Genomic DNA, 27,987 nt, shown 5'->3' on the forward strand with positions numbered 1-27,987 from the left:
TGAGAATGCCCGATTCATTTCACAGAGACATGTTTGCATGTTACAGACTGACATTTTAATCATTTATCCAACCAACCAGCAAAACATTCACTCATCAGTGAATTAGGAACAACACTCAGCTTGACAGCTTTACATTTGAGTGGAACATCTCAACTAGTGGATGAATTGACATGAAATGTGGTTCAGATGTTCATGTTCCCTCTCATCCTTCCATCTAGTGCCATCAGGTCAACATTTACATTTGTCCAATACTTTGGCTTATGAACAAATACCTGCATCCCATCAGCTTCAGCTGCACTGTGCGTGTCGTACTAATTAGCAAATGTTAGCATTTCAACATGTAAAGTGCTGCTGTAAGCATGCCGCCATGTGTGCTCATCTCTAAGCACCTCTCACTATTGTGGCTGGAGACTTCCTGTTTTGTGAAAAAAGAATGTGAACAGTGAAAACAAACACACATATATATAACACAAAAAGACAATATTTAGTAGGCAAAACATTTGGTAGTTATTGCAGAGACAGCAGCTGTGGGGGGGGGGGCAGGGTTTAGTATCCTGCCCAAGGACACTTGGACTGGAGGAGCCGGGGGTCTAACCCCCCTGATCGGCAGGCTAGCGGACGACCCGCTCCACCTAAGCCACAGAGATGTGCAGTGAACCTTCCTGAGGAAAGAGCAGCGGAGCCGCTTCGCACAGCAAAAGGCCTCCTGTTTAAAATCCATCCTCACTTCTGATGTACACAGATCAGTAGTGATGACACGTGCTTTCATACAACATGAATAACATTTAAAACACTTTTACATGAAACATTAGTCACTGATTGTACTACAAAACAAATAAAGTATTACTTCTACAAGAGCTACAAAGCATCGTTATGAAGAGTTAATGAGGCCGTCACCACGCGTCGCTGCCTAATGTGGTTCAGGTCAGACAATACTTTGGTCATCACTTCTACACATAAAATATAAGTTATATTCTAATATAACATTATGTTCTATATTTTCTGTCACCTGACATCTTCCTCTGCAACACAAAACTCCATTATTATCATCATCATCATGTTCCTTCACTGCAGTAATGAACATGTGGTGCTTTGTAACATTTCAAGCTTCTACAGCATCGTTTCATCGTCTTTCATTAGATCAACTGCAATCTGCAATTATAGGAAGAAATAATACATACTTTAACACATAATATAATACAGAATACTTTCAAACGTAACACAGAAGTGGCAGTGCCTTTAAGAAAGGTACCATCCCTAGTCTTTATTTAGCTTTTTTAACATCAAGGCACCAACTTCATTAAACTAAGAAATGGAATTCTGAACATTTGTAAAATAGTGCGACATGAGATGAAGCCCGTTATTCGGGATCATAGATTGTTCATGTGTGTGAACTGAAGGAGGATCATCACGCAGCTCCGGTGATGCTGCATGGCTCCGCCTCAGGGCTCTCAGCAACCTCAACACAAACAGTCTTAAAGCCGCAGTACAGTGAAGTGTTCTGGAATTCTTCTGCTACTTGTGGCCAAAATCAATTGGTCCAACTGGAAGTGTTTTAATGTCTGCAGTCGTTATACAACACTGGCGCTCACCTCGTGGACGCACCGTGCTCACTCACCTGTGGGCTCCTTTACATGACGAGCTCATAATCATTATGCCCTATCTTCAGGAGCTGCCGTCTCCAGCCGGAGCAGAGTCTGACTCCGTTTGTGCTCGGCTGTTGGCCAGGACCTCCTGCTGCTTGGAGCGCCTCCTGGAGAACAATTTGCAAAGCGCAGCAAGGAGGAAGACCAGAGAAATAACAGCAAAGTAGACGCCGTAGATGAGGAACTGAGGAAAAAAAGACAAGCACCAGTCAAACGTACACTGTGGGAGGTGGTTCAAAATAAACATTTTGTTATCGCAATAGGTCAACCCTACAATTTTGATACTGAGGCATTTGTTCAAAAGATAGCGTGATATTGGATCTTGTCCATGTCGCCAGGCCCCGCAGAGCTCGTGGTGCCTTCTCACCTGACTGGAGACGTCGAGGCCGAGGCCGGCGGAGTCCACCACCACCACAGTGAGGAGAGACTGCAGCAGCAGGGCGAGGAAGGTGTTCACTCCAAACACCAGGGCGTAGCGCTGCATGCTGAGACTGGCTGCGATCTGATATCTGAGGGGGCAGAGGGCAGAGAACTCTTGCTTACATTTATTTGTATATAAAAGATATGAAATAATACACTGCAGTGGTTCAGAAAGCGGTCGTCCCAAGCCACCCACAACCCACTGCCTCCACTACAGTTAAGAAGCAGGTTTTTGTCGGGCTGGTGATTCTACAGGGTTCCCACACTTTTCAAACCAGAACACGTTGCAGCAGCTGGAGATGTGCGCTTCTTTTCGTGGACCTTTGGTCTAGTGTGAAGACATTAAAGTCAATAGTTGCTGCAATCCGGACCACAGTTATACGCGTTCCCCTTTCTCTTTACAGTTGTCTGAACCATTACTGCTTAACTTGGTCTGATATGTTTTGTCATGCGGTCACTGAACAGTCAAACAGTCGCTTCTACATGCATTTCACATTCTGAATTTAAAAAAGGTCACCAACTCAACAATATAAAGATGCTCACACAGGTCCAACTCTTCATAAAAGCAGTGCACATTCACAAACGAGCATTTAAACACAAAGCTAGCATGTACATGTTAACATCTAAGCTAACCTTATTGTTTCAGATAATCAAGATAAATATCTGTCTGTTTATATACAGTTAGGTCCAGAAATATTTGGATATTTGACACAATCTTCATCATTTTGTCTCTGTACACGACCACAATGGACTTGAAATTTAACAATCAATATGTGCTTTAAGTGCAGACTTTCAGCTTTAATGTGAGGGTATTTACAAATCAGATGAATGGTGGAGGAATTACAACACATTTTATACGTGGTATCCCCTTTTTAAAGGGGCCAAAAGTAATTGGACAAATTAACATAATCAGAAATCAAATTGTCACTTTTAATATTTGGTTGCAAATCCTTTGCAGTCAATGACAGTCTGAAGTCTGGGAACCCATAGACATCAGCAGATGCTGGGTTTCGTCCCCGGTGATGCTCTGCCAGGCCTCTACTGCAGCTGTCTTCACTTCCTGCTTGTTCTTTGGGCAGTTTCCCTTCAGTTTTGTCTTCAGCAAGTGAAATGCTCAATTAGATTCAGGTCAGGCGACTGACTTGGCCATTGCAGAACATTCCACTTCTTTGCCTTAAAAAACTCTTTGGTTGCTTTCGCAGTATGCTTTGGGTCATTGTCCATCTGCACTGTGAAGCGCCGTCCAATGAGTTCTGAAGCATTTGGCTGAATAGGAGCAGATAATATTGCCCGAAACACTTTAGAGTTCATCCTGCTGCTTTTGTCAGCAGTCACATCATCAATAAATACAAGGGGACCAGTTCCATTGGCAGCCATACATGCCCACGCCATAACACGACCACCACCATGCTTCACTAATGAGGTGGTGTGCTTTGGATCATGAGCAGTTCCTTTCCTTCTTCATACTCTTCTCTTCCCATCATTCTGGTACAAGATGATCTTTGTCTCATCTGTCCAGAGGATGTTGTTCCAGAACTTTACAGGCTTTTTTAGATGCGTTTTAGCAAACTCTAATCTGGTCTTCCTGTTTTTGAGGCTCACCAATGGTGTGGTGAACCCTCTGTATTTACTCTGGTGAAGTCTTCTCTTCATTGTTGACTTTGACACAGATACACCGACTGTACCTCCTGGAGAGTGTTCTTGATCTGGCCAACTGTTGTGAAGGGCTTTTTCTTCACCAGGAGAAGAATTCTTCTGTCATCCACCACAGTAGTCTTCCATGGTCTTCAAGTTGTTTTGGTGTTGCTGAGCTCACCAGTGCGTTCTTTCTTTTTAAGAATGTACCAAACAGTTGATTTGGCCACACCTAATGTTTGTTATTTCTCTGATGGGTTTGTTTTGATGGTTCAGCCTAATGATAGTGACAGCTCTTTAGACTTCATATTGAGAGTTGACCTCAACAAATTCCAAAAGCAAATACCACACTTGAAATGAACTCTAGACCTTTTATCTGGTCCTTGTAAATGAACTAACGAGGAAATAACACACACCTGGCCATGGAAGAGCTGAACAGACAATTGTCCAATTACTTTTGGTCCCTTAAAAAGGGGATACCACGTATAAAATGTGTTTTAGTTCCTCCACCATTCATCTGATTTGGATGTAAATACCCTCAAATTAAAGCTTAAAGTCTGCACTTAAAGTACATATTGATTGTTTAATTTCAAGTCCATTGTGGTCGTGTACACAGCCAAGATTATGAACATTGTGTCAATGTCCAAATATTTATGGACCTAACTATAAGTTCGAGTCTTACATGTAACTGAATAAGCAGTGAGCGAGGGGGAGCTCTCTGTACTCACGTGGCCACAGTGATGAGCAGCATGTAGGTGGCTCTGAAGAGGACGTACGAGCTGTAACACAGCCAGATGTTCTTCAGCATGTCCATGACAAGCACACACGCAGCCATCAGCAGGGAGAGGACACACAGAGCCAGCTCCCCCCACACAGCCCAGCACACAGGCAGGTAGCCCACCAGCAGAGCAGCCAGAGCCCCTGCAGAGCAGCAGAACACAGAGCGACTCTTACAATTCTGTTCATTCACACTACGTGTGTGTACATGTCCTGCTGCCTGGGGGGTTACACTTAGTCACTTTATCTAAAAGCATTTCAGCGTTTGACAAAATCATTTTAACTCGACTAAGCAAAAAAAACAACAACGTAAATTTGGATTATTTTGTCAACATGCAGCTAATCTGACGCAGCACATCATCTAAAAGAATAAGACTAAATCTGAGGAAGTGCCCCCCCTCACCCAGCAGTGTGGACAGCGTCTCTACGTAGCCGTTATAGATTTCGTAGTCCTGCGATGGACGGACGTTCTCCCACAGTGCTTGAGAGTAGTTGATGACCTGGAAGTAGCCGCAGGTGGACAGAGCCCACCACACCGACCAGGCCAACAGTGGTCGACATCTGTAGCACGTCAGGAAGTCATCAAACAGTATCCGTATCACCTCCACGACACTATGACTCCGTGTCTCAGAGGAACTGGATATCTGCATAGAGAGTGGGGGAGGCTGAACATGGCTTTCATACAAACATTCACATTTTAACCGATGAATCCCGCCATGATGGCGTGACTCCAACAAAGCAGATGGTCACTCACTGTGGAGACAACCTGCTCCCTCTGCGGGTCCTCAGCCTTCTCCAACAGGGCCACTGCTGCCGCAGTCTTGTGGAAGAACAAGCTCTTCTTGGGCATGGGCAGAAACCAGGGAGCCACAAAGGCTGCAGCGGTTGACGCCAGAGTGATGATGACAAGGTGGACCAGCCGAACTTTGGCCCCAGAGAGGAGCAGCTGACCCGTCAGAGACCCAGCAGCGGATCCAAACAGAGTGATGCTGCGGCAGTAACCCGTCACTCTCTGGTAGTGCGCCGGCGCCACCACGCTGTAGATGTAAGAGTAGTAGGCCACATCGGAGGCTGTGGCGAGCCCAAAGAAAAACTCCAGGAGCTGCATGGCCAGCACGCCCTGCACCTTCAGCAACATTACATAAGTCACTACTAAGCTGGTGGCCTGCAGGACCAACACAGGCTTGTAACAGAGGTAGTCAGTGGCCAGGAAGATGGGGAACAGCAGCACCAGGTAGGAATATGTCCAGATTGGATAGATTTCATTTACGACCTGTAGATAACGGATGAAAAAGTTCAGTAATAAGTTTCAACTTACTTTATTTCACTTATTTTAATCCTCTCAGCAACAATATCTTAAAAACAAACAGTAAGATAATTAGAATTATATTAATAAACATTAAACATTGCGTCAGGTATGAGCGGTGTCGGTCACTTTAACATTGTCTGAATGTAATGAGTCTGAACCCCCCAATCATAAACAGCTAAAAGGCATGTAAAGGAGAAGAGCTGCTCATGAAACGCCATGGAACACAATCCAAAAATAGTTTCATGCAAACATTTACTAGTACATTTCTCAAACAGGCATCTAATATTAACATAGACGTTAAAAACTTAATGGATTATAAAGTGTTGCATGTTTACAGAGACTGTTGTAAAAACCAAGCAGCTCACACGGAGTTAAAAAACAAGATGTTTACAAAAACACAGAAAGGTCCGTTTTAATTGAGAGATGGCGATAGGAAACTATGGTTACGAAAAGTTAAGACAGTTCCCGTTTCTGCTGGAGTGAGGTTATTTACACCGTACACCTTAAAGAAGGGAGCCTCATTCAGCTGCCACAGGGTGGGAGGTGCAGGAGGCCGGATTGGATTTGGGCCTAAATCACAAGACAGCTAATCTCCACATCCTGAGTTATTCCTGTTGTTATTTCCCATGAGCATTAAAGAACTACATCACCTGCATACCTATAGCTTTAGCACTTATTCAGCGGTGTTGGAAAGTCCTTGTGGCACATCGTAACTGCATGGGACAATCGATCCGGACTCCTAACAGCTGACAACACTTTGTGCAGAACAGTATCAAAAGGAATAATGCAAAGACTCCCGTCTATTTGTGGCCGATTTAATATCTTCATCCACTTTCTGCATTTCCTGAAACTGCTTTGATTTACAGTAAAAAAAATCTGCTTCTGAACCAATTTTCCCATGACTTTATATATATGGTCTACAAACTGAACAGTAATGTGCTACTTTAGTATGGTCGAGCACTGGGAACAGATTAATCACTGCTTCTCTTTTTAAAACTTTTCAAGGCCATCGTATCACTTGATTGAAGGAATTATTTTAGGATTAAGCAGAAACTCCAAAGAATCTCACATTTTTTCATGAGGGATTATTCTGCGCAGGTGCCAAAAGATCAGGAAACAGCAGGAAGAATGTGTGTCGATGCTGCAGCTCTGACACAAGCAGCTCTTGTGTTGGTGTAACAATACAACACAATGCTGCTTTAGTCTGTACTAAGGCTGACAAACGTCTGTGATCAAAGGTCATCACTTCTGTGTAAAGACATGCTGCTGAGGAAGAGGTCTTCAAAAAGGGTCAGTTTATCCAACTTATAAAAAACATAATTCTTAATCACAGAGGCACACAGATGGTTCTGGATTGATCAGTCCAGGTTTTAAGATGTGTGTATAGATACCAGTGGCGGTAAATGTGTGTTGTGTCACCATTACTCTTGATCATTTGAATTAGACTTTCATTAGGGACTATTTATTTACAAAAAAAAAAGTCCTGAATGATGTCTCTGACCGCCACAACAGGAAGAATGTGATTAGAAATGTTCAGGTTGGTCAGATATCAACTTTATTTTCACTTTTTAAACCGGCTTCTTTCCATGACTCGAATATCATCACCTTTCATGTACAAACATAACAGAAATGGGAAATTAAATAGGACGCACAAACTGTATTTAGAAAATTGATTCATTCGTGCAGAAGATAAAAATATAATAATTCAGTTTAAATGATTATTGCGTCAAGTTTAAATGTGACGCAAGGTCTTTTGGAAGTAGGCAGTGCTAAGCGCTCGCGAGCCTTCAGCCCACAACCTAGCTCACCTGAGTCTCCGTCAGGTTCTTGTCTGGCCCCATCAGGTAGGCGGTGAGGAAAGGCTCTGATGGCCGCAGGTTGGAGAAGAAGCCGTACACACACAGCAGGAGAGTCGGGTGGAGCACAGACATGTTGGACTCCCGAGTTCGACCTCCACACGCTCACGCTGCTCTGCTTACTGACAGCGTACTGCTTCTTCTTCTCTGGTGGGGATGCTGGTAAACGGCCGTGTGTGCGCGCACTAACGCCACCAGCTGGTCTGAATGTGGAGCAGCAGCATGGTATAAACTGAGATGAGTCTTTCAGACAGATATTGCAATGTTTTTTTGTTTTTTTTAAAGCCTACCTAGGCTCCATATGTAGAAATGTGGGGGGGTTTTAGATAATCAACTATTGACTATCCATGTGAATATTTTAACCGACCAACAGAAAACAAGGAAAGTAAAGCGAGGATTACTGAAGCAGGTGCTTTATGTAGTTGTGCAAGTACTGTTTGACACGTTACTGTGATAATCCACATACAGTATATAATTCAAAATCCTCACAAACTAGAACAGAAATTCACTGAAGGATTTATTGAAGTACGTAGAGAGGCTTGCGATAATAAAATAATTCAGAGCCAGGCAGTAAAAGTAAGACCAACTGAAAACAATGTCTCACGGTTCTAACACAAGCTACAGAGGAGGAGAAATTGTCCAAGTAAGACACGAAAACCATAGGAGTGACCCACAAGAACCTTTGGTGATTGAAAAGGCCTGGCCATCGACACATGCTTTCTGTTGCAGTCTGATGTTTGAATAACTCAAGAAGTTGAAACTTTACACAATTGGGGTTAATTTATTTTCTGAAAGAGACATCTTACATTTCAAGCAGCGAAGCAGTGTGGAATGGGGTGAGTTTTAGTAACGGCATCAAAATCTTCTTAACAAGAACTTTGTGAGATCTCACCACATTGTGGTCACAACATTAAACCTGTAGAGAGAAACATCAGCAGGACAGCCCAAATTGTGGGACCGAGCCTTGTCTGCAGCCTTGACCCAGAGTCAGAGGAAAAAGATGGAGATCAGATTTGTTTGTGTGTTCCCAGCACAGAAGTGTGTCCAGGACGGGTTAGCCTAGCTTAGCACAAAGACCGCAAGTGAGAAGAGACTACGAGCCAATTTTATGAAAGACGGAAAAAAAAATTGCAAGCGAGTTACAAATATATCCAAGTGTGTCGTTTTTACATTTCTATTTTTCCACTGGTGAAATAAAACAATACGACATGAAAATAAGACTTTTCATGCGGTAGGCTAGCGACAATTAGACACAACACATTTAGCCCAGTACTGGATGCACACAGATAAACCGATATCGATCTGACTCTGGGTTTCAGTTTTGTCACATACCTCTAACATTCCATATGTCCTGCACCCACGCAAAGTGTCTCAGAGTACAAACACTCCTCAAACTGGTTGTAATCAGACCAGGCCAGATATACTCTCAACACAAGAGGCAGAAGAGCTCGTCTTTCCCCTGTTGCATTAGCAGAGGCAGATTCATGAAGCTACATGGTGAAGTGTCTCGTGTAGTCGTATTCTATCGTGGGAATGACGGCCTGGACAAACTTGAGAAAAATCAGAAGGTACCTGGAAGTTGCAGTTAAGGAAAGTCACAGAGAGAAGTTACAATGCAGTAACACAGTAGGCGTTATGTTGGCGTTCATGTTCACCATGGAAGGATACATATGTACTCCCAGCTCTCCTCCCCCTTCTGCCACAGTCTCAATGATCTTTTTCATCACTTCAGCATGTCTGAAAGAAAAAGGTTATCAAAGTGTCATTTTTGCATCTTTTGTCATACTATCAAACACTTGCATACTATTCCTTTAAGACGCTACACAAAAAGAACATGTGTTCATATGTTCCTGTTTGTAACGCATTAGTTGTAGTGTCTCTCTCACCTGCAGGGGTGGACGGAGCACATGGCAGGTGGAGGCAGGTTGGGGTGGTTCTCGATGGTGACCGTCTTCTTCACGTGGTCCTGGCTGATGTCCTCGTACATCTGTTCTACAGTCAGCGGTTGCCTCTCCTGGGAGACACACAAACAAGATAAACACTTCCGTGCATGTGCTATTTCAGGTTTCTTAGAATAAACAGGGGTGGTACATACTTCATCATATCCAAAAAGCCAGAGTCGAGGGGTCTGGTAGTATTTATCATATGTGATGTACAGGTCATATGTTCTAGTCTGAAGGATGGCGTCTTCACTCCCAGGCTCTGCTTTGGCCTCAACCATTTTCCTGGTGTCCAAGGTGGCCTGGACAGAGGACAGAAGCGTAAGGAGGTAGTTGGACTGACACAATAAATGATAAGATGCAACCCTTTGAGACGTCTACCTCGTCCGTTTCCAACAGGCCACTTTCCTCATACTCTGAAAAGACAAAGGACAACATGAGTTAAAGTCCAGCCCAATGACTGCTTCATTACTGCTAGGATATGACCTACCTTCCATATCAGCTGCTTCTCCATCTTCTCCATCATCTTCATCATCATCATCACAACACGCTGCCGATTTGGCATTCATGTTATTATCCTAGAGGAATTCAAATTTGAAAAAAGAACACTTCAACAACAGTTTAAACAAAATGGTGACACATATAAAAAGGACCTTGAGAGATGGCAAGTCCCAACCCAGAACCATCCTGCTGTGAGGACAGTTAACCACTGCACCACCCGCTAAGTAAACCAAACTATCTTTGGATTTTCAGGATTCCACTCAGAATCAACACCAAACCAAAGAATAATGATTAAGCATACCTTACTATTGTCCAGTGAAATTTCTCGTACAGCATCTGTGACTCCTAACACACCTGTGGAAACACAGCAGTGTCAGCAAAAATGTTCTTCATCATTATTTAATATCAATTACATTTGAACAAGGATTTCATAAGAATTGATAAGCAAGTCATTTCAGAATCTGCCAAATCTAACTGGTATCCACTTCTAAAGAGCTGCTGTAACCATTAATCACAAGCCCTGCCATTACATTAGGTAATGCATCTGTAATAGTCTGGGATCTCTAGTGCGATTACTCAACGTGTTAGTGGATATGTGGTCCTTCTTAGGTCTCTGCTGACTAGAACAAGCTTTCTGACTCTTCTGACCTCTTTGTAGATCAAAGACAATCAATGTTTAATATATCCAATGTGCTGCCACCCCACCTGCTCTGTTTCTGACTTTGAACAATGTAACTAGGTGCAACCAATGCTCAGAATATAGGCAACGTATGGATGTCGAGATGATGTCAAACCTGAGTTGTGGTAAGTGTCCACCCAGCCCCCATCTCCATCATCCTCTTCGATTATGGCTTCCAGTTCATCTGAATACTCCATCTGTTTACAACGCTTGTAACAGGGAACTGCAAGACCGCAAACACAGAGTCAGCACACTGTAAACACAAACCAGAGGAAGTACCTGCTAGAAGTAAAGAAAGTCAAAAGATAAAGCTCTCAAATATGTTAACAATGATAGTGGGGTAACACAACAGCCCTACCTATACTTCACAACCAAAGTTTTTTATTAATGGACACTGGACTGTGCCACTGAAATTAAAAATAATATTTCCAGTGTGTATTAGAAATTGTTCAAAATTATTAAGCAATTAATAAACTGGAAATATTCAGTCAAAGACCCTTTAAAATAATTTACTTTGCATTACTTTATATTGCTTTTACATCCCTCTCAAACTTCATCTCTAGTTCTGCCACACTGCAAATTAAAGTCAAACCAATGGAAATGTGAGAGTTGCTTCCCGAGGGAACTTTTTCCTTTATGGGAACTGGAAAGAGTTTTTTATGTAACAAATACAAATTGCTGATGGGACTGAAACATAAAATAAACAGCAGTCCTTACTTTAAATCCACTTCTTACCATTGCGTGTCAGGAGAAACTGTTTGTCCTGCGGCAAATATGGCTTCACCTTGACTTCTTCTCCAGTGGCCCTAAAGGAAGAGGGAACCACAGGCACAAATTCACATCAATTTTAAATCAAAAAGCTTTGTATTAACAGAAAGGTTGTGTAACAGGGGTATGAATCATCAAAAGGTCAGGTCTTGTGAGGCCTTTTCATCATTGTACAGAATCATACCTTGTGGTGCAAGTCATATATAATGTTATAGTTCCAGCAGTAACCACAGTGTTAACACTATGACCAGTAGTGTCCTTGGGCCAGATACTGAAACCCCAAATTGTTCCCAAAATGGTGTATTTAGTGCATCACTCCTGGTGAGCAGGTGGCACCTTGTGTGGTAGCCTCTGCCTCTGTATGAATGTATGTGTGAATGCTGACAATGCTGTTGTAAAAACGCTTTGAGCGGTCGCTAAGACTAGCTACGTTTACCATGTAGGCTAAGCTAACTGCTATTTTAACAATTTGACAATCAAGGCCAGAAAATGCAGAACCAAAACACCAACATTACTACCAGCAGTAATCATTACTACTAGCAGTAACCACAACATTAACATTACTACCAGCAGTAACCACAACACTTAACATTACTACCAACAGTACCACAACACTAACATTACTACCAGCAGTAACCACAACACTAACATTACTACCAACAGTACCACAACACTAACATTACTACCAGCAGTAACCACAACACTGAAATTACTACCAGCAGTAGCCACAACACTAACATTACTACCAGCAGTAACCACAACACTGAAATTACTACCAGCAGTAACCACAACACTGACATTACTACCAGCAGTAACCACAACACTAACATTACTACCAGCAGTAACCACAACACTGACATTACTACCAGCAGTAACCACAACACTGACATTACTACCAGCAGTAACCACAACACTAACATTACTACCAGCAGTAACCACAACACTGACATTACTACCAGCAGTAACCACAACACTGACATTACTACCAGCAGTAACCACAGCACTAACATTACTACCAGCAGTAACCACAACACTGACATTACTACCAGCAGTAACCACAACACTGACATTACTACCAGCAGTAACCACAACACTGACATTACTACCAGCAGTAACCACAGCACTAACATTACTACCAGCAGTAACCACAACACTGACATTACTACCAGCAGTAACCACAGCACTAACATTACTACCAGCAGTAACCACAACACTGACATTACTACCCTACCAGCAGTAACCACAGCACTAACATTACTACCAGCAGTAACCACAACACTGACATTACTACCAGCAGTAACCACAGCACCAACATTACTACCAGCAGTAACCACAACACTGACATTACTACCAGCAGTAACCACAGCACTAACATTACTACCAGCAGTCCCAAACTCAGTCAGCTTCCAAGAGCTAATAATCATATTTCACATGTAAGGGGATCTTACCACAAGGAATTCATAAATCTGTGATTCACCTCTAAGTGGACACTCACCATTTCCATGTGGGGCAATGATGAACCAAATGATCTCCAGCTGCAACAAACTAAAACAAAAAATAAAAGGGATTAAGTATACATTTACATATAACAGGCCGTATGATTTTGAATATCTATTTACATAAATTAAAGTAATACAACACATAATCCACATTTGTAGATGGGCCTTTAACAGGTATGTTCTTACCTCTTCTGGTGTAATGACTCCAGTCTCTTTGAATTTCGATTCCTGTGATTAATAGAATAACATAGATACAATAATAAGAATAAAATAGAGAATAGTATAGAGATAACAGAACCAAAACTGCATCTTATATTCGGGCTTTAAGACATAGTATTAACCTCCAGTTGTGAAAAGTGATGCGCATTTACAAGAAGAACTGTGCTAACATGGCTATTCACTTGTATCCAAGGAGTGCCTTGGATAACACTAACACACATGAATAATGACGCATGTTACTGTTAGATTACTGGATAGCTTTGATAATATGTTCATGTACGTATGACACCTCATAGTAGCCACCACCAATCAACAAGCTAACGTTAGCTCATGTAATGTAAGTTTACCTTCAACACTGGCGTGAGAAATTCAGCCACACCGAGAGCCGTCCCTTTCACTGTGTTTATAACGTTCTGCATCTTGTATTTTACCCTTTGGAGAAAACGAGAGGTTCTTCAAAAACAGTCTTTTAAAAATTATAATACTTTTGACATAGCTACTCAAACAGAGTGCCAGCAAGAGCAAATCACATGATACGTCCGAACCCTTCCGGTATCCAACTCTCACGAGAAGTGCGGAGGTGACAGACGTGATGTGCGAGTAGCTCGGCTAAGCTAGCAGTGCGTATGTTGCTTCATTCAAAGCGAGGTCGCACTATGTTGAGGTATTCCGTAAGGTCGGGGTTCTGGAAAGAAAAGGTCCTCTGCGGTGTTTTCAGCTCGGCTCAGTCAGTCAACACTGTCAAAGTCAGAACAAATGGTAACTGTAGCGGTGTTTCAGCGAAGAAATGGATGAGACCCGGCGGGTTTGACACGGGTTTAAAGACTTTCAACAGTCTGACCAAACAAAAAGAGCCTCTTATTCTGGCAAGAGAGGGAGTAGCTACCTGGTACGGAATATAGTTAAATGATGAATATACACACAGTATGTATGATTACCGTACATAGTATTTGACATGTGTTGTGTTACAGGTATAGCTGTGGACCCACTGTATACGACCATGCCCACCTGGGTCATGCATGGTAATGACATAAACACCTATATTATGTGTACAAGCTGGTCATATGTGTCTGAGCATAATGGCTTTCTCTTGTCACAGCTCGTATGTCAGGTTTGATATCCTGCAGAGGATTTTGTCCAGGTTGTTTGGAATCACTGTCATCCATGCTATGGTCATCACTGACATTGATGACAAAATTATCAAAAGAAGTTGGGAGGTAAGATCACAGGAGTGGCTGCTGATTTCATTCCCTTTTTTGTTGAAAGCTTGTTTATTCAGAATACGTGTCTTCCTTGTTTTATAGGACAATGTTTCGCCAAGTGTCATAGCCACAGTGTATGAGGATGGATTCAAGAGGGATATGCTATCATTAAAGGTGTGTGATAAGGTCACATGTTGTGTGTTTTTAATTGAATAGCTCATTAAGATGACATTGACGAGGTAAAATACGCGGAGGATGTTTTCCCAAGCTGGTCTGTGTTCCAACATACACCGGAGGGAATCGTTTTATGAACAGGATAGAAAAGTGGAATATATATATTTCAGTGATTTGCTGTGAGGCACAAACTGTAAAATGTATAAACTTTGTATTCTGTCGTTGTTTTTCAGGTGATTCCTCCGGCAGTGTATTTAAGAGTCACTGAGAATGTGCATCACATTGTCACGTTTATTGAAGGGATCATCACAAATGGACACGCTTACGCCACAAAAGAAGGTGACTGTGGGAACTTTTTCTGTATTATTGTTATTTCGCCTATAGACATACAGTAATGGCTGTATCACTACAATACCCGAGTTAACGTTTGTGAAACGCTTCGGTTGTAGGTGACGTGTATTTTGACATCCAGTCCATTGGTGATCGTTACGGCAAGTTTGTTGGAGCTATGGATTCTCAGGGGGAACCTGGTAAGTGTTTCTGTTTTCAGTGTTTCCAACCAGAACACTGGTTGTGAGTTCATCACCAGGGGCTGCCACCATTGAGCCCCTGAGCAAGGCACTTAGTTATATTTGAGACACTGCTTGTTCCGTGTTAGGCAGACAATATGTTTAGCTTTACTAACGGACAACAAACTGCACACTTCTCCAGGCAGCACAAATAAACGAGACTCGAGGGATTTTGCTCTGTGGAAGCGGTCCAAGCCTCAGGAACCGTACTGGGAATCTCCGTGGGGCAGAGGAAGACCCGGCTGGCATATTGAATGCTCCACCATCGCAAGGTTTGCTTCAGTTAGTCTTCTGCTATATGTGTATTCCTGCGTCTGTCTGAGGATGCAGGTTCTACATAGCAAGGCGCTCGAGGCTTGAAGAACAGTTCTTTATTAAGATCTATGTGACTAAATTAATAAACGACTATGAGGCATAGTCAACAGATTAGTTCATGAATGACTGTAAATAATCCATAGAAGTCTCACTGCTGACATGGCTCTTCAGCGCAGTGTTTGGGAGTCAGCTGGATGTCCACTCTGGAGGGATCGACCTGGCCTTTCCTCACCACGAGAATGAGGTCGCTCAGAGTGAAGCCTATCATCAGTGTGGACAGTGGGCGAACTACTTCCTCCACTCGGGTAACTCCAGAACACCACACCGTCTTTTCCTGAAGGTCTAATCCTCTCAGTGCACCAGCCATGTTAGAGGGCGGGAGTCTCTTAGCGGCTGCTTATTGAAATGTTGCTTTATGGAATCCTGCTGTCAGTTCCTCAAAGGACAATGACGAGTAACCAAAGTGAGGCAGCCGCTAAGAGTACACGCTCCACAGATTCCATTTTGCTGCGTTGTTCATCCACACCTCGTTTAACGATCAATAAATATAACAAATAATACTTCTATTCCTAATTTGCAGTGGCAGTTTTTTATTTCCCATTCATATGTTTGCCTCCTGCAGACATAATTGTGTACAGTTTGTTTATCACTGTACACTAAGTAAAGCATACATGTTCACCAGTATGCTAAGGGTTAATCTCGGTTTAGTGTTTCTGCTTCTTGTTTGTTTTTAGGGCACTTACACCTAAAAGGCAGTGCAGAGAAAATGTCTAAATCTTTAAAGAACTACGTCACCATCAAGGTAAATCGATTATTCACCACTCATTGAGTAACTGGTTTGTGCGTCTTCCACATTGTGTATTGCAGTTTTTGAAAATAATGTTTTTTTATTTCCATCAGGATTTCCTGCAGTCTTACTCTGCCAATGAATTCCGGATGTTTTGTCTTTTGACTAAATACAGATCAGGTGGGACAGATGGATGTTTCTTCACTTTTGCTCAGTGCAATGTCATGAATTTATTTGTTACTAATTGTGTTTCTAAATGTATCAGGCAATGAATTGAATTAACCAGTGAAAACAGCTGTTAAATATTTCCGTGGCACACACCCGTCTCGTCTCCACAGCTATAGACTACAGTGACAGCAGCATGTTGGAGGCTCGGACCTCCCTTGGAACCATCTCCACCTTTGTCCAGGATGCTCGGGCCTACATGAAGGGTCAGCTGCCGTGCTCACCCGTACAGGAAGCTCCTCTCTGGGAGAGGTAGTAACTGCACCTCCTACTCTGTTCTTTGTGTGAGGGCTTAGAGTTGTTGAAGAGTAAACATGATTTAAAAGTTGTATTTCATTTAAAATGACTAAATGAGGAATGTGCACTTGGTAAAGTCAAAGGGAGCAGGTTTGATGTGCAGTGGGACTGCATGTGTGGAGAACAAGGTCTATTCATGTTCTCACGGTGGGGGACCGCACGCACAGTAACACTCCCCCTCTAAAATACAATAAATATGACATTCTTATTTATTTCTTCTTGTAGTTATGTTTCAGAACTTGTTTGTTGTGACTCAGGTTGGCTAACACGAAGTCCAGCGTGGTGAAAGCTCTGGCAGATGACTTTGATACCCCGAGAGCCATCAGCGCTGTGATGAGTCTGGTTTACCATGGAAACTGCCAACTCCAGCCTGTTTCTAAGGTAACTCGCTGTCTGCTCGTCAGTTGGTGTCCAACACGTTGGATACATGTGCTGACCATGTGACTGTTTACCATCCGTTCACCGACAACAAGCATAAGCAGTCAGACTGGAGCAGTCCATTGCACCGATACAAGGTGGCACCAAACTTTAATATGTACAAATGTCACTAATCAGTTGAAAGCACTGAGTGATGATAGTGTGTGTGTGTGTGTGTGTGTGTGTGTGTGTGTGTGTGTGTGTGTGTGTGTGTGTGTGTGTGTGTGTGTGTGTGTGTGTGTGTGTGTGTGTGTGTGTGTGTGTGTGTGTGTGTGTGTGTGTGTGTGTGTGTGTGTGTGTGTGTGTGTGTGTGTGTGTGTGTGTGTAGTGTGAGGGCGGGGCTCGCAGCCCTGCAGTGTTCGGCGCCATGGTCAGCTACATCAGAGAGGTGCTGGATATTTTTGGGATCGATCTGCTGTACAGTAAGGTCAGAGCTCAGAGATGTCTGTGTGTGTGTCTGTCTGTCTGTCTGTGTGTGTTGTTTCTCACACATTTCCTCCTGTGTGTGTGTGTGTACTGTGTAGGATGTTGATGGGGTCACTACTTGTGGAAGTCTGGAGGGGGTCGTGGAGCAGCTGACTCACTTCAGAAGTGAAGTTCGAGCGTTCGCACTTGCTCATCGTGATGAACCAGCAACTGGACTTTATCCAGAGAGGATCCCGCTCCTCAAAGCCTGTGACATTCTCAGGAATGACCTGGCACCCTTGGGAGTGCTTATAAAGGTATGCTGGGTCGGATCACATGAAAATGAAAACTGGTATTTGAATTCAGAAAAACATTTACTTTAATACAGAATATCACAGGGAGGATGGACTGATGTGTTGTTGTTGTAGGATCGAGGAGCCGGCTCCACATGGGAGCTGACTGAGAGAAAACAGAGAGTCCAGGATCCAGACCAGGAGACATCCAGCTGAAATACATCTGTGTCTGACACGGACGCAGTTTCACTTCATCAACTGAAAGACTTTAAGAAAAGGAGACCAAACCTTCATGCCAGAAACTAACTTACGGTTAAATGCCTGATGTGCCATCAGAGAATCAACTTTCATACTCAATGCTTCAGAAGGTAGAATATATATCTGTAATAAATGTAATGTTTATTAGTTGTGTTTTAATGGTGCAGATGTGGGTATGTGTGATTGGAGTGGAATGTGTTTGTTGCTGAGCCCCACATCCTGTGTGAGCCTACAGGACTATAGAGAATATTCAAGGAGTTTTTGATCATTTCAAACAAATCGTTGTGCAGCTCTTACGACGTAAACGACCAAACACACAAGAAATGTGAGAAATTTGAATCGCAAACTTTATTTCTCCCAATGTTTTTCATGTCGGGCGTGTTAATTTACAGGCGAGTGAAGACCACTGAGCCGGGACGTCACTGTACAACAGATCAGCACCCCACCTGGCACCGGCCGTCTTGTGTGCTTTTCACCAGCGGTCGAGTGCAATCGTCAGATTAGATTATTCTTCAGCATCCTCATGAAGAGACGGCAGTGGGGCGGTGCTGCAGCAGTGGGGCGTCCCATCAGGCGCTGCTGCGGCTCTCGGGCGTCAGGTTGATCAGAGAGTTACTGGCCTGAGCCAGCTCTGTGATGGACACTCTGCCTCTCTGTCTAATGAAACGAGCCACGGAGTCCAGCTCGTCTGGAGTGATGGAGATGAACTTCCCTCTGTCATCAATCACTCCTTCAGGAAACATCACAAGAGAAGAAGATTTAATGCTCAATCTCTTACTTATGCTTCTGTCGTGCAACATCATGAATCTGTGGCACAGTTTTTAGGGTGATGTGGACACCCTGGAACTTCAGACACAGGAACATTTCTGTGTGCCATTTATACAAAGATTAGCTCATGTTCCCATGTTACTCTCCAGGCAAACTAACCTGTCAGTGAGCCTTGAGCCAACAGGTCCTGCAGTCTGCAAATAGCATCCTGTGTCCTCATCCCAAAATGAGAAGCCAAGTCTTCGAGGAGAACCACCTTAGAGGTCTGCAGGACAGAGGAGACACTGAAGTATGGAAGATATGCAGCTACTTGAGTACATGTTGGAGTGTGAAGAGAGCTCTCACCTCAATGTGCTGGATGAACTCTTGCAGCAGATTGCGTGACTAAGAGTAAAGAACACAAAGACTTGTTTAAAATCTATTGCAGACAAAAGACAGAAAGCAGAATGTGAAAAAGCTCTGCAGGTGTGACCTGGTCCTCAGTGGGCTGCTCCTCCACTCCCTCCTCTTCTACAGTGAAGGAGGCTTTGAGTTTTAAGTACTCCTCCTGCTCCCGTTTGTCCTGCTCCTCTTGAGCCCGGCGCTCTTCCTCCTCCTAAATAAACACCAGCAGAGTCTCAGCATCTCCTCGTGTGAACACACGGGGAGGAATCAGTTGGTGTGTGTGTGTGTGTGACCTGTTTCTGCTCCAGCTGGCGTTCTCTCGCGTCGTCCTGACGTCTCTCCTGCTCTCTGAGCTCCTGCATCTTCTTCCTCTCCTCCCTCTCCTCCATCTCCACCTGAAAAGAAAACAATAAAAGATAACAACACTGGATGGCTGCTGCTGCTCATACTGACCCCCCCTAAGTCATAACATCTTGTATTCAGCCAGTATGACAAAGACTACATAGTAATTCTACACAGTGTATACTACAGTGATATAGTAAACTGACACACTTTGGAACGTCAATGCCAATTAAACTTCCCAAATAGACATCAAAATGTTTTTCCTAAGATTTAAGATATCCTTTGAGTTCTGGAGCAGTGGGTTAGTTTGAATGTTGTGTAGCTGTTGGCAGCTTCAGTGTGCAGTGTGGACCCCTGACCTCTCGCTGGGCTTTCTTGGCCTGTTTCTCCTCCAGCTTCTTCTGCTTCTTGGCTCCAACTTTTGCGGTCGGCTGGAGGTTCTGCTGCTCGTCCTCCTCTTCTTCCTCCAACAGTTCCTCCTCTGGAAGCAACGGAACACTCGTTACATGTTCTTTTACATCCCGCATTAGATGTTAGCAATTATTGCTCATAAAGAAATCATTCTGATCATAAACACAACGTCCCTAGTTTCAGTATTATCGGATTATTTCACAAACATTTGAACCCTGATGAGCAGCTCACACAGAAGCTCATTATGAAACATTACAACACGTGCATGTTGATGTTGAAGTGATCTGCTCAGTTTACCATGTTCCACAGCTTCTCTCTGTGGCCGTCTGTTAGCCATCACCGTGGCGAGGTTTCTCCTCCTGCGAGGCATCCCGGCCCCTCGCTCCTCTGCTGCCCGCTGAGGGGGCCCCGCTGCCCGAACAACATCCCTGTGAAGCTCCTCATCAGCTGAGCATAGAGAGGGCACACAACATGTCATAGTACTGTCTATGCAATGCACATGTTAAGACTGTGAAGATTTCAAATTTCATATCACATCAGATTAGTACATGGCCCTTACCATAATAACATTTTCCTTTATACATTCATACAATTATTAGGTTAAAACCCTTCAGATATTTAAAAAAAACTGCAACATTTTTTTTCCCCCTGAAATAGGTTTCAGCTAAGAAGGTTCTGATCGGATCTTTTGTGCTCCCAATTCTTTTCTTTTGCAGAATTCATTACATTTAGGTATCATTTGCCTAAAACGGAACCTAGAAAGTAAATGACACAGAGATTCCATCACGTGTGTGTCTCCGGTGTATGATGTGCTGATCAGAGCTGATTGAGGATCAGCTGTCACTTTATGACGAGTGAGCTGTGAGCTGACGTCACCGTAAAGAAGTAACACAGCGGCAAAGTTTCCAGCTCGACTGTTTCCCTTTCACTACTTAAATATGTATTGTGGTGTCAAAACTAGGACAGTTTCGAAAACGTCAACCTTACAAATCTTATGTTAAAGCAACAGCTTGTTAACCACAATGCAAACAGTTAACATTAACTAAACCAGTGTTTAGCTTACGTTACCACTATGCTAACGGTTAACATTAGCTTACCAGTGTTTAGCTTACGTTACCACTATGCTAACGGTTAACATTAGCTTACCAGTGTTTAGCTTACGTTACCACTATGCTAACGGTTAACATTAGCTTACGTTACCACTATGCTAACGGTTAACATTAGCTTACCAGTGTTTAGCTTACGTTACCACTATGCTAACGGTTAACATTAGCTTACCAGTGTTTAGCTTACGTTACCACTATGCTAACGGTTAACATTAGCTCACCAGTGTTTAGCTTATGTTAAGGCTCCTCACCTTCCTGTGTTTTCCTCCGCACCTTCAAGGCAAACAAAATCAGGACTACGAGGATGGTAGCTGCTATTAGATACAGAGCTATATCCATAGCTGTTCTTAAAATATACTTTGACTAAATATATTATTTTCTACATGTATGTCAGTCTCCAGCTCATTACACTGTGATTTTTCTTCTTCGTTGTGTTAATTTGCGATCCGCAACCACCGTAGAAGGTGCATACCGCCATGTGTGTGGAATCATGACATTAAATTAACTGGATGTTAATTGTGAAATAAAAATATAAAAAACGCAATTCAGAGTTTAGATAAAATCAAAGTTTATCTTGTGTTTCCTTAAACGTCCTCGATTTCACTTCATCCCAGACGTCTTTCTGTGTATTAGCGCTTGGCAGCCAGTTGATATTAGCATTAGCGCCACCTGCTGGACTGGATTATGGACGGGTAGAATGGGAGTTAAAGATAAACATCTCTCCTAGATCAGTTTTCTCTTGTTTTATATGATGCCTCCCCAAGCAGACTCCTTTTCTGAAGAAATGTTTTACTTCTTTAAAAATCATTGTGTTGTAGATAGAGCAAATGAGAAAATGAATGCAACATATCTGCAAAACGTACATAAGAGACATCATTCTAAGTAGCATTTTAGCTCTACATCAGCATGTATATTATTAAAAACCTGTGACCAAAATAATGCCGCCTTAGCAGATCTAAGACCTACTTCAGCAAGCAAGGCAGTTTGTCCACTCAGGTAACATGCAGTGCAGTTTGACACCCACTAGGTGGCAAACACGCTCCCTCTGCAGACATCACCTCTACTGCTGACACGCTAATAGTAGCCCCCCCCCCTCTCTCTTTCTCTCACAAACACACAAGCACGACGCATGCACGCAAACACACACACACACACACACACACACTCATCCATCAAGTCAGAGGGAAGGTCACATTGGCAGTGCTGCGCTCTCTGTAATAAATCACATCTGAAAGTATAATCCACTTTGCCATAGTGACTATACAAATACATATAATATTAAATATATATATATATATATATATATATATATATAAATACTTAAACTACTGTAATAATTGCAAATACTAATAAAAATCCACCTTGCTCTGGCTAAACCCAGTCAATGACTTATGACTTATGACTATGACTTGAGATGTGTTGTCGGGTCATTTGAACACGTTAATTAAGGACTGTACAACAAAAACAAAAGTGACGTGATGAAGGTCTTAAAACGAGGCTACATTTTAACACAGGGCCCCCAAAGAAAGGGAAAAAGGAATGAAAATGGCAAAAATATTCAGATCCTTTATTTAAATCACCAGTACAACAATGTAAAAAGTATTCCAAGCACTTGTAATTAAGTTATAAAAGGTCCTGCTCGGCCTGAGAAAACAGAGTTTTATAATGTCTTTTGAGGCTCTGTAGGAGCTTTGTGAGGTCTGAAAAGAAATAACCCAGATGATGTCACTGGGGGTCACGAGGCTCATCTCAGCTCAGCTCGAGACCTAAAATTAATAACACGAAGCGTTTTTAAAGACATGGGCATTTATCAGATACTGATGGTCCAACAAAACTATGTTATTGATGTAATCATTGGAAGTGCAGGATCCAGCTTCACCAGTAAAAGCCAGGACATCTGGATCCCTGCTGCTCTGATTTGTTTTTACAAACACCCTGACATTATAAAAGTGCAATACTGAATCTCTACACCCCTTTAATAACAGTGCTTTATGACGGGACTAAAGAACATGTAATGAGTTCATCATGCATCATGTCTGAATGTGGAACAGCAGGCAGTGAACTCGTTCTCTGCTCATGCAGCAGGAGCTGAAAGAATGTCCCGGTCAGCAGTTTTCAGAGAACAGCAGTAGAACGTAAGAACAGAAGAGAAGAGAGCAAATGAAAGTGAGGACGAGCTAATCGTTTAATCCCCGTCCCACAGAAGGATGTGAGGCTCCACTGGGTGTGACTGTACTTTTCCGTCACCGGTGACATCTGGAGGACGCAGCCTCCTTCTGGAGCCCCCACCGCAATCTGACACTCTCTCTCTTTCTGTGTGTTTGTGTGTGTATGTTCCTCATCTACGTGGAAATGTTTTGTTGCTACTAATAACATGTTTCATGCGGGTTGTGTGTGTGTGTTGCAGGATCTTTCCTCCAGTAATTACAATGACAGTGTAGCGTGCTCTGAGACATGTGTCAGTGCGATGAGAAGCTGTGGACAGATGTCCTTTTCACACTGTCACCAACAGCACACCTCGGCTCCGTCTTGTGTTTTACTGTGAGTTGTAAATGTGTCTCTGCTAACAGATAAGCATGATTGCATTTGGCCAGTGAACTGATTCTCATTATAATCTACCTGTCAGAAGCTATTTTATGGTATGCAAAGCATGTATGCACGGCTGAGACGGTCTAAAGTTGAAGGTGAGCGTACGAAGGACACCACACTTGCCGCAGTCCTCATTTCCTGGTTCAAGGCTCAGGTGATCTATGGGGGGGGGGGGGGCGGAGATTACTGCAGCTCCTCTTGTGGGACAGCCTTGCAGAGCAAAACTGCATTATACAGTAGAAGAAGCAGATGTGGGAACATGACTGATGTCCCCTGTTTCTATGTCACACCTCCAGAGGTCAGTGTGGCCTCAGTCCCACGAGGAAAGAGCAGAGCCAGAATAATTTGAGCCAGTCAGCAGACTGTGCAGGTGTAGTGGTGTGGATGTAGTCATGCGGATAGAAAGAGGAAGTAGTAGTAAGGAGGGGGCTGGACAGAGAGGCAGGAAGAGAAAGACAGGAAGAGCTGCAGGGACAAGGTGACTCCTCTGCAGTCACAGGGAATGTTGCTATCACACACTACACACAGCTCACCAGATTCCCAGCAACACAAAATGAAACACAAATAAGTACAGTGTTACATATTTCAGCATTGAAATTTCAAATCCCATGATGTGATTGGCTGTCAGGAATTCTAATGAGCGACTCAAGATAAGAAGGTTACAAGGTTCATTTATTTGCCATGAAATAAAGCAATTTACACACATACATATACAGTATACCTACAGAGACTTTGGTTTATAGTTGGATTGAGGGTAGTGGTATGGTAATGTGCAAAACCAGCATATACGTATAATTTTAGCTTCACTATGTCCGCTTTAGTGCAGTATTCTCTACAACCTTGTTATTCACAGTGTGTTTTTCTAACCCTAACCCTAACCTTCCTAAGCCAAAAAGACTATTTGACCGCAGCCTAAGTATGCTGAGTAAGTGTGATGCAGTTTCAAGTCTTCTACAATACAGCATGATGCATATTTTGTAAATGATGGTCCCATTTAGAGTAAAATAGACGATAAAACAGGATATGTTTTGGGGCGGGGCTACCTTATTATTGACAGGTCGGTACTACGGCATTGTCCGGTTTGGGTGCTTTCAGCATTTTTGTCTTACAACTTTAACCCTTTCACAGCGTTTTTCAGTTCATCAGTTAACTGTAACATGTTGGTTGTCTCGCTCAGCGCTCAGTTGTACTTTGCTTCTCCCTCTGATGTCCAAACCAAGATGGTGACTGCCAAAGCCCCAAACTCACTGAGGCACCTCTTCTAACTGATATCCCTGATGCTCGGTAGATGGGCACCAATGATGTTCTGTTCGGTGCTTGAATCACCTGCCGCGGTGCTCTCCGGTTCTGGGCCGCACACATCCCACGTTTGTAATGTTCCAAGTCAGGATGCTTTCTGTTCCTCAACAAGAACTTGGCATAAGAACTCTGGTATAAGGGAAAAGCATCCTGACTGGAAACATTACAAAGTGTTGTGGGATGTGCGTTGCCCTGGACAGGAGAGCACTGCGGCAGGTGATTCAAGCACCGAACAGAACATCATTGTTGCCCATCTACCGAGCATCAGGGATATCAGTTAGAAGAAGTGTCTCAGTGAGTTTGTATGTATTTCTTTAAACCAATCACAATCGTCTTAGGCTGCGCTAAACACAGGATGCAAAATAGATCGCAGAGATAGCGGAAGGGGAGGAGAAATCAACGCAGTGTACATCCGGTGAGTCAGACTACTCCATAACCTTGTGCCTTAAAGGAAGGGATCCTACAGGACTAACAAGTATTGTTTGTGTATCTTCTTGCTCGTGCCATAGAGCTTCAATACTCTATTAACACCAACAAGGCACACTGTTGCACTGGGTGACAGGTTCCTTCATTACTATCAACAAACACACTGTAGTTTATTTTGACTCAATCCCACGTCACCATCCTGCTGCCCCAAATACTCACTAGAGCACCTAATGTGGATTAATCTGCCACTGAAAATAATCCCCAACAAATGCATTTCCTCCTGTTTGTTTGATAAAGGTTACAGTGACAAGCTGTTTCAGATCATTACTGAGCCTTTAAAAATGTTTAATTATATATATTTCTTAAAGTTTTTTAAAGAAGATTTACGTCTTCAGTAGGAAACAATGGTCTTAGGGCTGAGAAGCACAGACAGAGCAGGTAAGTCAGAAAGTATAGAGAGACGGGCTAACACATTGTTGGTTTTGGTCTTTTCATTGGATTCATCGGTTTTGTTTGTCGACAATAAGAAACATTTAGAATATTGCCAGCCTTATCCTTATCCGTCGTTAACCTACCTAGCATAAAGTTAAATAATTCATCAACCTCATTGATTATCATTATGTATTTTGCGTTTAATTGTTCTAAAAAAGAAAATGTAAAAATAACCTTTTGGAGAAGCAAGCCAATGGAGCATGTAAGGCGCATGCAGGAGGTTGAGTTTCTTAAGCTTCCTGACAACCTTCACACTCCAGACACCGTTGCTTGATGTCGTGGCGCATGGCAGCGACGGGGAGTGACATGTGGGCAGCACCAGCTGGAGAACCTCTTCTCTGCAGACTCTGATATAGAGCTCTTGTATCATCTTGTATCCGGCACCACTGTCTGACCAGCACAAGAGATTCCTTGGATTCACCTGCATCCAGGACCTTCCTTCTGGTCCAAACCCTCAGGAATTCCTTGATGGTAGGTTTGGCTTCCTGTAAAACACGTAGTTAAGATTGAGTGGGACAAGGGGAAACTGAGTAGCCTGGGTTTGCCTGATTAGCTGCCGTGGTTCTGGATCTGGAATGCCAGAGGCTACATGATCAGATGCATTTGCTTTGGCTGGGTGCTGTCGGGAAAGGCCGTCTGCAAGGTTCAAAATGCTGTACAAAGACACCATTGAACCTGTGTCAACCCGACATGGAACCTAAACCCATTAATCTGTTAATGTTTGGGCAAGCTAACGCTACTTTTTCAGGATCATTTAATGTAGACTCTGAGCCTCGAGAGCCCCCACCTGAACTTTTGCTCAACAGGTTCAGGGGGTGAAAGTTCCTGTGGCTCACCAGCCCTCTGTGACTGGATCCTGAGCTTCCTGACGGACAGACCCCAGGCAGTGCGGGGGGCAGCATCACTTCCTCCACCCAATAAGTCAGCGCCGTTACTGGTCCAACGTATAAGGATTTGAGGATTCCACAAATAGTGAGAAAATTATCCTAAACTTTCTGTTGTTGTTTCAATGGTGCCGAACTGACCCTAAAGTAAATCAATCGCTATATTTTTATAGCTAGGTACAAAGGAAAGGTCAGACCATCTCATCCTCTGCTGCTTCCATGGTGACCAGTCTTTTGTACAAGTTGTGTTTCGTGAGGCCACCACCTTTATGGAAATTAAATATTAAATACATCACTGGGTTGCACCTTTAACTGCTCATATCTGACGACAGAGGCCAGGTGAGAGTGAACAGGTGAAGGGCAGGCCAGAGGGAGATTGTCCTCCACTAGAACAGACTTTGTTGACACTATGTGCACCTGATTTGTGATCCGTAACGAGGACTTTGTTGTCGTCACAACAGAAGCTGATGGCGTCCACTGTGCTCCTCTGATTTCTCTGCATCTCTGCTGTTGGTTAAACAGACAACGCTGATACGCTTCATCCTCAAAGTCTCGTTTCATGAAGTGACATTTACTGCAAAAGGCTGATGTCGTTACATGTTTCATGAATTTTTTTCATTCTGATAAACAATAGTGTGTATTGTATGTATATGAGTACCAGAGGACTGTGAGCCAGTGATACAGGTTGACTGCTCTGTGATTTACAGCATATTATTCCCTTAGTTCCATCAAAGGGTCTGTTAAAGGCTGTGACAGGGTGTGATGTGTTACTTTCACCTTGTGCTTCTTCAAGGACATCATGGCTTCAGTTCTAATCACAGTGTTTCCTTTGTCTCTCATGTTCAGCCTTTCAACACGCGCTAATGTGAGGTTACTCTCCACACTGTGTCTGCTACAGACCAGCTGAGGACTGGGTTCACTCTGCTTTACCTGTATGAGAGGAAACTGTCCAAGCAAAGTCATGAAGTCAAGGTTAGAACTCCATAACCCGTGTGTGCTCCGAGGAGTTTGTTTTCTACATTTCTTAAAGCAGTAACAACAGAAAGCTCGTAAAAAGTTTTTTCTTATTATTTATTTATATCTTATTCTATTATT

General features: G+C 43.1%; 4 protein-coding genes across 5 annotated transcripts; 1 reads left to right on the forward strand and 3 right to left on the reverse strand.

The window, feature by feature from the left end:
* Positions 1-30: 30 nt before the first annotated feature.
* On the reverse strand, positions 31-9,110 carry slc19a2 (solute carrier family 19 member 2). The gene is made up of 7 exons (XM_029452140.1): positions 8,976-9,110; positions 7,596-7,846; positions 5,233-5,751; positions 4,882-5,122; positions 4,430-4,622; positions 2,014-2,155; positions 31-1,830 (listed from the first exon to the last, which is right to left on the reverse strand). Exons 2-7 carry the CDS (start codon positions 7,716-7,718, stop codon positions 1,666-1,668), a joined length of 1,383 nt encoding a protein of 460 aa, XP_029308000.1. The 5' UTR covers positions 7,719-7,846; positions 8,976-9,110; the 3' UTR covers positions 31-1,665.
* atg3 (autophagy related 3) lies at positions 8,409-13,843 on the reverse strand. Its single transcript, XM_029452152.1, has 12 exons — positions 13,597-13,843; positions 13,217-13,258; positions 13,027-13,076; positions 11,499-11,569; positions 10,879-10,986; positions 10,386-10,438; positions 10,074-10,161; positions 9,965-9,999; positions 9,739-9,885; positions 9,530-9,657; positions 9,312-9,380; positions 8,409-9,215 (listed from the first exon to the last, which is right to left on the reverse strand). The coding sequence occupies exons 1-12, from the start codon at positions 13,666-13,668 to the stop codon at positions 9,134-9,136; spliced, it is 945 nt and encodes a 314-aa protein (XP_029308012.1). The 5' UTR covers positions 13,669-13,843; the 3' UTR covers positions 8,409-9,133.
* Positions 13,805-18,361, forward strand: cars2 (cysteinyl-tRNA synthetase 2, mitochondrial). The gene is made up of 15 exons (XM_029452127.1): positions 13,805-14,138; positions 14,221-14,271; positions 14,349-14,466; positions 14,554-14,625; positions 14,859-14,964; positions 15,075-15,155; positions 15,337-15,466; positions 15,681-15,814; positions 16,244-16,311; positions 16,410-16,476; positions 16,635-16,773; positions 17,076-17,199; positions 17,564-17,662; positions 17,760-17,957; positions 18,069-18,361. Exons 1-15 carry the CDS (start codon positions 13,876-13,878, stop codon positions 18,147-18,149), a joined length of 1,731 nt encoding a protein of 576 aa, XP_029307987.1. The 5' UTR covers positions 13,805-13,875; the 3' UTR covers positions 18,150-18,361.
* Positions 18,362-18,520: 159 nt separating this feature from the next.
* On the reverse strand, positions 18,521-21,587 carry ddrgk1 (DDRGK domain containing 1). 2 transcript variants are annotated; one of them, XM_029452164.1, is made up of 8 exons: positions 21,454-21,587; positions 20,394-20,543; positions 20,045-20,166; positions 19,637-19,738; positions 19,432-19,554; positions 19,305-19,343; positions 19,119-19,224; positions 18,521-18,921 (listed from the first exon to the last, which is right to left on the reverse strand). In XM_029452164.1, exons 1-8 carry the CDS (start codon positions 21,539-21,541, stop codon positions 18,761-18,763), a joined length of 891 nt encoding a protein of 296 aa, XP_029308024.1. In that variant the 5' UTR covers positions 21,542-21,587; the 3' UTR covers positions 18,521-18,760. The 2 variants fall into 2 exon arrangements, with proteins under 2 accessions (XP_029308024.1, XP_029308032.1); XM_029452172.1 differs by lacking the exon at positions 21,454-21,587 and adding an exon at positions 20,656-21,357.
* Positions 21,588-27,987: the final 6,400 nt, after the last annotated feature.

This window comes from Cottoperca gobio, chromosome 2 (assembly GCF_900634415.1).
Source record: "Cottoperca gobio chromosome 2, fCotGob3.1, whole genome shotgun sequence".
Classification (NCBI taxonomy): Eukaryota; Metazoa; Chordata; class Actinopteri; order Perciformes; family Bovichtidae; genus Cottoperca; species Cottoperca gobio.